Here is a 12367-nt window from a genome sequence, read left to right as displayed (position 1 = left end):
CTCCCATACTATTTAAGACAGATAGCATACAAATTGGGACAAAATAGCTATGTTACAATCCACCTATTTTTATGTACATTTCGGGATGTCGCATGGATGGAAACATCAAGATGCGCATACATTCTAAAAATGTGCATAAAAAACGTATACATTTTAATAATACATTTTTTACTTGATAAGAAAACATGCGTATAAACTATGACGCAAACGCATATTTACCAATAGCATAGTCCCTCTATGCACAGCAAAAAAACTCATGTGATTTTGCTTCAGCAGTTGCTGTGATTGGACTAACCAGCGGATCGGTTTCATTGCACAGCATCTCAAATGTTGGTTTGATCATTCTGAAACTCCTGAGCCAAAGTCAGAATGATTTGGTATATTGACCTCCCAGAAGCGTCTCATATGATTGTGTTCACAAACACCAGGCCTCCGAACGCAAGATAACATGACAGCATTTATTGCGTTTTATCTGCACGCTCTGACAGATAAATGACGCATGTCATTTATGATGTACAGTAGGATAAATGAGCCACAGTGTCTTCCCTGATTGCAGCATCGTCCATTTTATTTCAGTTATTTTGCACCAATTTCCCAGGAAGAGATTATTTTGTTCTCTTGAAAACATGGAATGGAAACACTGCTTTATTCTCAAATATTTTATGTGATATTCCAATTGTGCACATAAATTAAGTTCTCAGCTTTGGATGGAAACATAGCTAATGTTTGTTCAGAATTTTTCCGGTTTAAGTAAGGACAGAAAAATGACTGCAATGCACCTATTTAGGAAGCGTGTCTGTCTGTCTCTCTTCATTTTAGTTTTTCTTTCTAGCTTGGCAGTGTTTTGTGCAGAGGCAGTGCAGTCCTCACTCTTGGACACCGCAAATCTCAGATGTGTTTCCAGACTTGAGGCCAGTAAGGAATGAGTTTATGATATCACACTGTGAAATCAAACATCTTTTCTTTTTCTCATCTCTGCGAACAGCCAGAGGACCTGTGTGCAGTCAAAGACAGATTCTGCCTCTACCGCATGCGCATGCAAGAGCCGTTATATAGTGCCCTGATAAAAGGTGAAGTGTAGTTTAAATGTGCATATTTCATATCATTTATGAATTTAACAGACAATTTTATCCAGAGCAACCTAGAGTATTCAAAGTATACATAAAAAGAAATTAATACTTTTATCAAGCAAGCATTTATTAAACCAATCAAAAGTGACAGTAAAGACATTTATAAATTATGTTACAAAAGATTTCTATTTTAAATAAATTCTGTTCTTTCGAAATGTCTGTATCAAAGAATCCTGAAAGTAATTCTTGAGCATCAAATCATCATATTAGAATGATTACGGAAGGATCATGTGACATTTAAAATATATTACAAAAGAAAACAGTTATTTTAAATTGTAATAAAATTTCATATATATTTGATCAAATAAATGCAGCCTTGGTGAGCATAAAATACTTATTTTAAAAACATTAACAAATCTACCGACCCCAAAACAAACCACCACTTTGGTGTTGCTAGTGCCTTGTTCTACCAATTGAGCTACTTTAGTTTAATATAGTTTGAAATTTAATATATGTGGAGTTTTCTGTATTATTTTTGGTAACACTTTAGTCTAGGGTCCAATTCTCACTATTAACTACTTGCTTATTAGCATGCATATTACTAGATATTTGCTGTTTATTAGTACTTATAAAGCACATATTAATGCCTGATTCTGCATGAACATATTCTACATCCATTAATCCTACCCAATACCTAAATATAACAGTTACCTTACAGACTATAAATAAGCAGTAAATAGAAATTTATTAAGGCAGTGTGACCTTATTTTTTTCTTTGTAATCTGTTTCTCATGTGTGGTACTACTTTCTCAAGAAGACGATAAAAACCTGGTTTGACCAGATTTTCAAGAATCTTAAAACCTACAGCTACATTCTTGAACTTCTATAAGTCCTTTATTATATTAACTATATTAGTATTTAAACTTGTGAAATCTCTGCTTTGAACAGGAACCAGCTGTCCCCTTTGTCCTCTAGATGCTGCGAGGCAGTTTGAGCGTGTCCATCTGGAGGAACCTGCTGAGTTCACACGCTTTGATGCTATAACATAAACCTTTAGCCTCTGAATAAGCTGTCAGCGCTATGAGAGAGGGGGAACACATATAGAGAGAGAGATAGAAAAGACCTAGAAGAGAAGGATGTCTAGTGACGTGAAGCGAAAAGACAGCAGGCGTTTCTAAATAACAGCTACTTACCGATATCTTTTTTGCAGTATTTTTTCATGGTGACCTTCATCTTGCCCTTGGGGCTCTTACAGTGGGAGTCGCAGTCTGAGGAAGATAGTAGACAGATAGCTAGTGAAACACAGGTAAAAATCTGTGTGAAACAACAAAATGAGTTTTTCAGCTGTGTTTGCAGGTGGAGGGAAACACAATCTGCCATTTTCAACATCTTTGGTACTTTACCCTGTAAAGCCTGACACATGAAATAATAGTCAGGTTTTTTTTCTTTTCTTTTTTTTTAAGGAACAGTTTATTGAATCTTTAGACAAAATCTAAAAAATTGCATACGTGTTTTTTTTTGAGTATCACATTTGATACATCAGGCTTTTACGGTTAATATAGTATGATATAGGAGAATATGGACCTCATACATGAGGAGGAAAAAACACCTCAATTTTATTCAGAGGCCCAAACTGAGGAAAAAAATGTAATTTGACGCAGTTACTGATATTTATCTGACCGAAAAGTAAGATGAAATTCTGTTAGCTTGCAATGCAAATCAATGAGTTCTTTATAACAGTATATAAGAAACTACCTCTCCCAATTATGTTGATATAGTATCATGATCAAAGCTCTGTCGTGATATTGTGGGGCATAAAACATATAATGTGATGCAATACAAAGATGATTAAGAGATAAATGTTCAAATAAAAGTAACGTGAATGTTCCTCAAAAGCATGATGTATTAAATCATCTTAACATGATTTGTTTTTAGAAATTAATTGATAATCAACCTAAGTTGCTTCAGTCCAGTAAGTGTTCATCTAGAAATATTACTAACAACATAAAAGTTATTCTTACATTTACTTTATAAAAATCAGTAAAGACTATCAATAAACTATGAATCAGAAGGATGTGCACATATTGTGTACAAATTGTGCATATTAAATATGATACAGTAGGCTTAATAGGGTTATTGAAAATAGACTTGGCTGTGGCACAAATATATGAATATCATTGCATTAGTTAACAAAATATCAAACTAAGTAGCATTTATTTTCATGAAAAGAAGTTTAATAAGAAGAAAATGTATATGCTGTTTCCGATTTCCATTCTAAAAGTCATCTCGGGGCTAATTGGTTAAAAGTAAAAAAGTTGTTTGTCAATGCCTCTCGTTTTGTATTATATTGTCTAATGCAATAGCATTCATGCACATTTAAGTGCGACTCAAGTGTCCAGATGATTTTGGAGCCGCTGCATCATTCGCACATTTAAAGAGAGTCACGTTAGACCTAATTAAGACTTAATGGGTATTTAATCATTTAATCTTTTCTTCACTTAACCCAGTCATTTTCTCACCCTAATTATCAGCACCTCCCCATATCCCCCCACTTACTCAGCAATGTCAGGGCAGGGGGTTCACAGGTCATTTAAACTTCATTCAGACACAGAACACCCCCATCACAATGCCCACAATACCGAATCCTCATTTAAACGCAGCTTTCCGCATATAAACCTCAGGGACGGCATCCAGCACGCTATGATTTATAGCTCTAGCGCTCAGCGGATCTATTCGACACCACCATGGAGACCCGAACCCCACATTGAGGCCTCGGCGATGGAGTCGCTTCAACGCCAGGCAACTCTTGGATTGAGACCAGAGTGTTGGCTCAGTTCTCCTGTTGCAAACCGAAACCCGAGAGTCTCTCGTCGCAGCTACTTCACATAGCGTAATAACCTCGAGATTTCTGGTGGACTGGAAGAGATGGGAGCGAGAAGACCTTTCAGCTTTCGCCTGAATATGGACAAACTTCATTATTTTCTCCAGCCCTCTGTCCAATCCACCCTTTTCATGTCCCTTTATATTCCGTCTGAATGAGGTTACCTGGGCAACGGCGAAGCAGGAAAGAACCACCAACCCGAATATAAAAAAGTTTGAAGGGGAAAGTAAAAGGGGGGCTAGAAGAGCGAGATGTCTGGCAGCTTTGGGGGGTGGTGGTAACACAAAAAGGTGGTGCGCGGAATTAGGATGTGAAGGACCGTGGGGGAGAACTGGAGGCAGGGAGTGAGAAAGTGCGGGGAAGGGGGTGGCATCCCCGAAAGTAAATGATTCTGACGAGTCCATATCAGCCACGCCTGATTTCCATGTTAATGCATGAACGGAGGACGGGGCGGCTTTTGTGTGGCGACGGCCCTTGTCCGCCTCATCCTGCCTCTCTTTGATAAGACTGGGCGGCCATTAGGCAAGCAGCACAATGCCTGACGCTGCCCATTACACCCACGTCCCCCAAATAATGGAAGTCCCCTGTGGAGGGACAAATGTCTGCTTAATAGAGTCCCTCAAGCACAACTGTGCTGCTCCACCGGGGAGCCACAGCAGAGCGTTCTTCACAGTACACTACAGCAGGACAGGTAAAGAGAATAAGAACTTCAGAGGTTACGTTTTCTTATTACATTTAAGTTTTGCCCTATTTCAAATATATATAGCGCAGCTTGTCAGTGAAGCACTGTGATCATATAGTAAATGCTGCTCCATCTGAAGGCACTGCGAGTTTGAGTCGCTTATAATATGCATTTGAAAAAGCAAACATCTTTCCAAACATAAGAAGCACTTATGAACCTCTTGTCCAACAAAAGACAACATTTTAATAATTTGTTTTTACTCCAAACTCACTTCATAACATTAGTGTTTGAAATAACATTGTTTATTACACAGAATATTATGTCATATATGTCATTTTATTTCGTAGTATTATATACAGTGATGGCTACTTTAAATATACTTTATTATCACGAAAAACCTGAGAAGGCTTTAAGAACGCAGATGAACCATATATTGTCGTAGTCGTGTGTTTATTAGTCATGTTTAATCAACGCATTTCAATCTTCTGGCCCGCGGCCAGTGTGAAAGACGTAACTGTCACTTTCCCGATCGGGGCAGTACTGAATCATCACAAAACTTTATCAGTTACATGTGTTTTAAGCCTTGCAAATTTAAGCATTCAAGCACAAACAGGTGCAAAAGTGAAATTATTTCGGTTCTTGAGACATTTTTTTGTGCACACAAATCTGTAGCGCACACAGAGAGCACACTTTTTCACATCTTTTGTGCTTGAACAGACAAATACAGACAAAATTATGTCAAAATTACCATCTTGGCAAAAAAAAACATAAACAGTTGGGAAAGAAAGTGCATGTGTATCAGTATATTTATGGATCAGTGCATTCAAAGTATACTTCGGTCGTCATGCACCGCCCACATGATGTCATTTTCATCATCCACAGGGCTTGCGGTCGTCCGCACAACCCGTCCGCGTGCAGCCCAAATTTCGAGACTTTTACTTTTTTTAATTTCTGCACCGGAAAACTTCTGTTAGATTGACCTGAAAAGAACTGATTATTTCATTTGTGTCTTTTGTTCTATTGTATTTATTTGTGCTATTGCTTGTAATTTGGTTATCGGTTGAACATATTCTTAGCATTGAGCCCTGCATGTCTGCATGTGCCCCAGACTGTGATGTACTAGTAGCAGCCAAAAATACAAAAATTAAAGTAATAAAATATATTTTTTAACAGCTTTATTTTTGCAATTTCTTTTTATGTTTATATTTCTAAATGAATGAATATTTCTCTACAACTGGAGTACCACATTTTGGTTGTTTTCTGATGAGGATTTGCACTAGACATAAAACCAATAAACATATTAGCTTATATGAAAGGGAAATAATAAGAGGTCTGAGTCCACTTACATGGCCAGTGACAATGTGAGTGTAAAGTGAACTGTTCTTTTTCACAGATTTGTTATTTTGAAAGACGTTCAAGATTTAAGGCTTTGTACAATTGTACATTTTCACATAATGAGTTTGATATGTATTTGATAAAAATACTGGCTGGTAAACAGAATTTTAGACACTTACCAGCCAATTTTAATAATATGGTCACACTGACCACCACTACTCAATTTGCCTGGCTGCATTGAATTGAACTGAATTGCTCTTAGGCAGAAAGCGTTCAGCAGCTGAGTTTGGCTCCATGGGACGACTGCACGTCACGAGTGTTACTCCCACAGCGCAGACAGTGATCGGGCAGCTTGGGTAATTGAGTATGAATGAAAGTACAAGGGTGTGTTTTCCCTCATGGCACAGCGCTGCTTGAGTGTGACGGAAAAGCAAATGCGTTCAAATGAAGCATGTAATCAGATTAAGGTCCCAGCCAGTTTCAGTGGTGACTGAGACAAAGCATGTAGAGAAGCAAAGCATTGGCTTATGTTGATATCATCATGATTAAGAAAAACTCACCAGATCAAATGTGCAAAAAGATTCACTACTACATTTTTATGGAAATCCAAGGTGTGCGGTACAGTCGCGAGGAGTCTTGTCTTGTATCACCCTGAAGGGGTTTATTGTGTAATATTGATACAAGTAGCTAATAAACACATGAAATGATCTGTTTGAAATGATGTAAAAGTGACGTAGAGATGTTGTTTTATTATTTAACAGGTGAGTAAGATATTTTATTAAACAGATAAATTGCCATATGTAGCTCTAACAGAGTTCATTGTAAAGCATTATATATTGTGAAGGGTCATTTTATTATAGGTTGTTGTAGTGCTGTGCTGGATTTATTTTGAAGGAAGTACCATGTCTATTAATGATTATAGGTACAGTCAGGTACAGGTTCAGTTTCCTTGAAAGTCCCTATCAAGGAAAGTCTGTTCGCTCAGCAGTCATATTTGCAGCGCCTCCGGGCAGCTATTTCGGGCTTCTTTTTGAATGGGGGAACCCTGAAATCTCAAAAAACTGCTTGGCGAACTCTCAATTAAATAACATATTTCAAACCAGCAACAAAATCTGACATGAACTGTCCAATAAATGTTGTTTCTTATGCTCAAATGGCATTAAAAAGCTTATTTCCTAGGCTAGACGAGCCAATGCGCATGTGCAGTCCTAAGCGCGAGTCTCAGGTTTCTATGGGAACCGGAGCTTCTAACTGCAACCGCAGTGACGCGATGACTTGATCAATCAGCGATTCACTCTTTTACTTAGAAGGCAGGACATATTCCGCCATATTGCGCATTGCAATTCCTCCCATTCATAACTAATAGAAGTGAAAAGTTTTTTATATCTATAGTCTTTGGTACAGGAACATCTTCAGCTAATGTTTGATGAGCACTAGGGTAATTTCTCTATTTTTATAGTTATAAGAAAGAACCTCTTTCTAATTATTACGCTTAAACATTTAACTTTATGCTCTTAATCGTACTTTTTATTCTTGTCATTTTTATCTGTAATTTTATACTTTATTTAAAATTTTATGCAGAATGAATATAACACGTTTCTGCCTTAAAGTACAAAATAAGAAAGTTAATTGTGAGAAAGTTTAAATAAAGATTAAAATATTCACAGTTGTCAGAATTTTAGTTGCAGTTGTGAGAAATAGTAAAAAAAAAAAACACATTTAATTTTAACTCTGATATGGAAACTGGCTTTCATAAAAAGGTGCTGCATATATATATTATTATTCTTATTATCAATATTATTCATTTGAGCATTGCAGAGAATTGAATCAAAGCATAAAACCACTAAACACAAATTTGTGTTTAGGATATTTGACCATATATAGAGCTTGATGCCACAGAAATGCCAGTAAATTTAAAGTTGTAGCAAATACTTTCCTGAAAGTAGGTTTCTGTTATTTTGAACTCACCTGTGGGCTCCTCTGAACTGCTGTAGGTGGCTGTGGGTGCAGCAACAGGAATTTCTACAACAAACAGGCAAGAACAAACAATCAAAACCTCATGCTGTAATTTTTTTCTAGGCATTGCTGCTTTCAATAAACATTGCACCTGTTTTTTTTCCACTTACATTAAGTTTTAAGATAGGTTTTATTAGTCATATCAGGTTTATTAGACATAACTGATGACATGAAGACATGGTGGTGTCTAGTTTTAATGAGTTTCCTCTCTGAAGCCCCTTCTTCCTCTTTTAAGCGTTCTGATATACGCCGATGGGGGATCGAGGCTTGTTAAAATCCGCAGTTGGCAAAATAAGTGATGTCGCAAAAATTTAATATCAGGCTATTAAAACAAAAGCATGTTATATCACAAAATATATGAGAAACCAAATATTTTCCACTTGATTTTGGGTCTCCCTCTCTCTCCAGATTTAACAGCACATTTGTTACCTACCCTGAGAAATTAGGGGAAATCTAGTTTCTAGGGGTTTCATTTGTCTACGTGAGTCCTTGCCAAGCAAATGTGAATGGCTTCGTGTCTACAGTTGCTTTTGTCGGAGGGCCAGATAAATCTTTATTTCGATGTCATCAGTTAGCGCATAATAGAAGCGGTTCACTTTAATAGCCACATATTGTAATGCGCTCCCAGTGAGTATCTTATCGAGAAATGCCAGCTGCTGTGTGGGCCTGTCCTTAATCGCCACAGAGACCGTCTGTTGCCTTGTTGATACTGCCAATAAACATATCACCCATCATGCCCCTGGAGCAGGCGTGAGATTTATGAGTTGAAAGGCCGTCAGCAAGGTTCGGGGCAGACTAGGGCATGTCAGCCAGAGCTTTATGGTCTGTTTGACTTAGCGGAGGGCAATCAGCGAAATGTCCATCCAAGGAAATAATGGAACAAGGGACCGATACGGAAATTAAATGGGCCGGGGCCACAAAATCATGAATAATAATAGGTGTTTATGCAAAATTTCTTTGGAGTATTATTACTGATGTCTCTGTGGGTGGTAATGGGAAAACAAGTCATGTTGGACCATCTCATTTAGTCCAAGAATAATTTTTGAAGGAAGCTGAATAATAGTAGATTTCTTTCTGCTTTTATAACAACAATTTTGTGTCATTCCATTATTTATTCTGTAGGTCACGCTCTTTTTTCAAGAGGGGATGCAGTGCAATTTAAGACAATTCAGTACTGTTTTTCTGCACATTAATATGAGAATAGCTTCATATTTATCTATTGTGGTTAATTAAAAAATAGTAAAAATTTTCCAATTTAGATTACCACAAATATTGTCCGATTGCATGGTAGGAGGTCTACAATTAATCTTCAGGTACTCTCATAAATATGCTCTAGAAACCAGTAAATATGAAGCTGTTCTTAAAGTTTAACAGACAAGACAAGACAAGATTTCTGTCCGCTAGAGGTTGCTAGAGGCCTGTTCAAATCAAAGGCGTAGCTTGATGACGGCAAGTTTGAGCGAGGAATCTTGGGACATGTGGTCTTCACTTCATAGCTGGTGCAAAAGAATCGGGATAGGACTCGGGAAGAAATCATGTTCATGGATGTGATTATTAACGTTACTGTAGTATGAAGCAGAGCAGGACTGAGTGTTGTGAGAGCTGGCCGAGGCCGCTGGAGCGATTGCTCAACACACGGCTCAAGAGCAGCGGGACTTTTATTATGACACAGTCGCCGGCGCCGCTTCCACTTTTTTAGGTCATGAGTGTGAGGTAACACAGCTCTGTTTATCATATTAGATACATTTGAGAGTGTTGAAAATGATGTTATAATGTTACTCTGTGCGTTCGCTCGGCGGCTGCTGTGAGACACTTGTTGCACACTGCAGTAAGATTGATTGATTTTAAAATATCATATTAAATGCTGGATGGCTTGTGTTGATAAATGGCATGCAATTAATTTTAAAACGTATTGCATGATGGAGAAAATTCTGTATTACTGTTACTAAAAATAAAGCTGCATCTGATTATGCTATGTTATCTACTTCACAAAATAGTTTTTTTCTCTGAGGCATGGTAAAGCATGGTACTCGCAAAAAATCAAGAAAATTAGATTTAAACAATAAGACTAAACGTGTTGAGCTATATAACAATAATTCGTTTTTCTGTCTATAAATGTAACCAAACAGTTGTTCCCGTGTCTATTAAAACATATAACAATATATTAAAGCATCTTTGGTGTTTCCATGGTTTCTACAAAATAAAGCCGGAAACCGAGGGTAACGCGGGTATGACGCAATTGACGGGACTCCTCGCACGTCCCGGAGCCTTGGTTTAAATTGCAATTTTCTCACGATTTACACATAGTTGGAAACATTTGGGATATTGTAAGTACTCAAGTGAACAAATATATAACACTGGCCTAGTGGTTTTTGGATATTTTACTGCAAAACATTTCATTTAATAGTTCAAAATAACAGCATATATAGTATCTTTTGTAACATTAATGCCTTTGTTGTCACTTTTGATCAATGTAAAGCATCCTTGCTGAATAAAAGTATTATCTTTTAAAAAATCTTGCTGACCCCAAACTTTTGAATGGTAGTGTAATTACTTTAATACACAATTTTCTATGCAGACACAGAAGGAGAAAGAGAAAAACAAGCCAGATGAATCTTACTGATACAAGGGGCAATAGGTGATCTGCTTTGCTGGTATCCTTTAGCGCAGCGGTTGCAGGTGATGCCAGTCACGCCATCTTTGCATGGGCACTGTCCAGTCGTCTGGTTACAGGTTTTACCAGCCGCACCAACTGGATGACAATCACAGGCTGAAGAAAAACAAAACCAGTGGTTACTGATGCCATACTTTAATGATTTAGTGACTCATATTTGCCTGATTTTATACTACTTTACTGTACTATGGCTCTACATGCATGTTTACGCTGCAAATGATTACTATTTTCAGTGATATATCACTCAAATATATAGAGACCTACTGAAAATAACTTTCAGCTGAGTAAGTATCGGATGTTGAATCAGTTACCGCTCTGCTGAAATCAGTTCAGTGAAAGAACTGTCGACTGATTCAAAATGGTGAACTGGGAAAAAAAAGTACCGTCATTCATTCAGGAATCAGACTACACATCATACTGTATGTTTTTGATTCACTAATAAGAAGGGGCTCATGAGAGTCATTCGGTCATAAATGAGGCTGTATGTTTTTGATTCACTAAAAAGAAACGGCTTATAAGAGTCATTTGGCCATAAATGAGGCTGTATGTTTTTGATTTCTAAAAAAAATGACTTAAGAGTCATTTGTTTTCGAAAATCAGGCTACAATAGTTGTGCTCTATGTTTTTGATTCAGTAAAAAGAAATGGCTCATAATAGTCATTTGTTCGTGAATGATGCAACTGGTTGCGCTGTATGTTTTGATTCACTAAAAAGAATCGGTTTACGACTCATTTTTCCGTGATTCAGAATACACTGGTCATGTTATATGTTGTTTTCTCCAGCAAAACAAGACATTTCTCGCCATTATTTCACAGTTAACTGTCTTTAATTGCATCGCATTCAATACAAACTTCAAACACACATTTGCAACTCGGGTAAAATATTATTTCTGTTGCTGTGGCATAGAAGATTTCGCAGCAGGGCAGCGCAAGGTTAAGCCCCTTGAAAGTCTGGAACTTTTCTTTGCCGTATCACAAATCAGAAACTTCAGTTTGAAATAAATTTGTGGGGCTTTAAGTTATGGCCCACACCTGTGTGTGTGTGTGTGTGTGTGTGTGTGTGCACTAGGTCTGGATCCTGTCCAGAGTGTGTATGTGGATACGGTGGATACCCGCTGTGTGGAGGCAACAGACCTGTCATGCGTCTGTGTATGTGTTAATACTTTTCTCGATCTCACACAGCGCTGTCATACGCAAAGGCCGATTTTCCAATGTAAAGACTCTTGGCAACGAACAACCCTCACAAATAAAGGCTGAATAATGTTCGCATTAATGACGGAACGGCGTCTACTTCAAAGGTGCTCTGGCTAAGCTGTTAGTCGAGACGATCACACGGTAAAATGTGAGAATTTCTTTGTGCGCTCATGCTGCCAAACGTTTACCATAAAGCTGCTTGTTTGAAGTCTCCACTAAACTCTTCCCATCAGGCCTTCAGCCGTTTTTATGTAGCCAGGGATTAATTTGGAAATTATATGAAGTGGTCCAGCCGTAGTGAGAGCTAAAGCTCTTGGGACTAAAAAAATTTGATGAATATTAGAAGTCACTTCTTGAATTAGTAACAAAGGCAATTGTTCGTCTCAGATTTATGTGTGCCCTGGAGAAACTGTACACAGTTTTAGCAGTGCCAGAACAGAAATGGTTGTTCTGAAGAGACGAGTCATTGCACTGTTAATCATTTGGCTTTTTTTCTCTGTGTGAGTTTTATGCAAC

The 12367-nt window shown here is 37.6% G+C and overlaps 1 protein-coding gene across 1 annotated transcript in view; it reads right to left on the bottom strand.

Moving 5' to 3' along the window:
• ntn1b (netrin 1b) overlaps positions 1-12367 on the bottom strand; it is a 62155-nt gene that overhangs the window by 15394 nt on the left and 34394 nt on the right. Inside the window, exons 4-6 of the mRNA XM_067381517.1 lie at positions 10605-10754; positions 7937-7990; positions 2264-2338 (exon numbers count right to left, since the gene is read on the bottom strand). Coding sequence (XP_067237618.1) covers positions 2264-2338; positions 7937-7990; positions 10605-10754 — 279 coding nt within the window. The remainder of the gene's footprint in view (positions 1-2263; positions 2339-7936; positions 7991-10604; positions 10755-12367) is intronic.

This window comes from Chanodichthys erythropterus, chromosome 3 (genome assembly GCF_024489055.1).
Source record: "Chanodichthys erythropterus isolate Z2021 chromosome 3, ASM2448905v1, whole genome shotgun sequence".
Classification (NCBI taxonomy): Eukaryota; Metazoa; Chordata; class Actinopteri; order Cypriniformes; family Xenocyprididae; genus Chanodichthys; species Chanodichthys erythropterus.
Note: the sequence above shows the minus strand (reverse complement) of the source record. Positions and strands in the feature narration are given on the sequence as shown.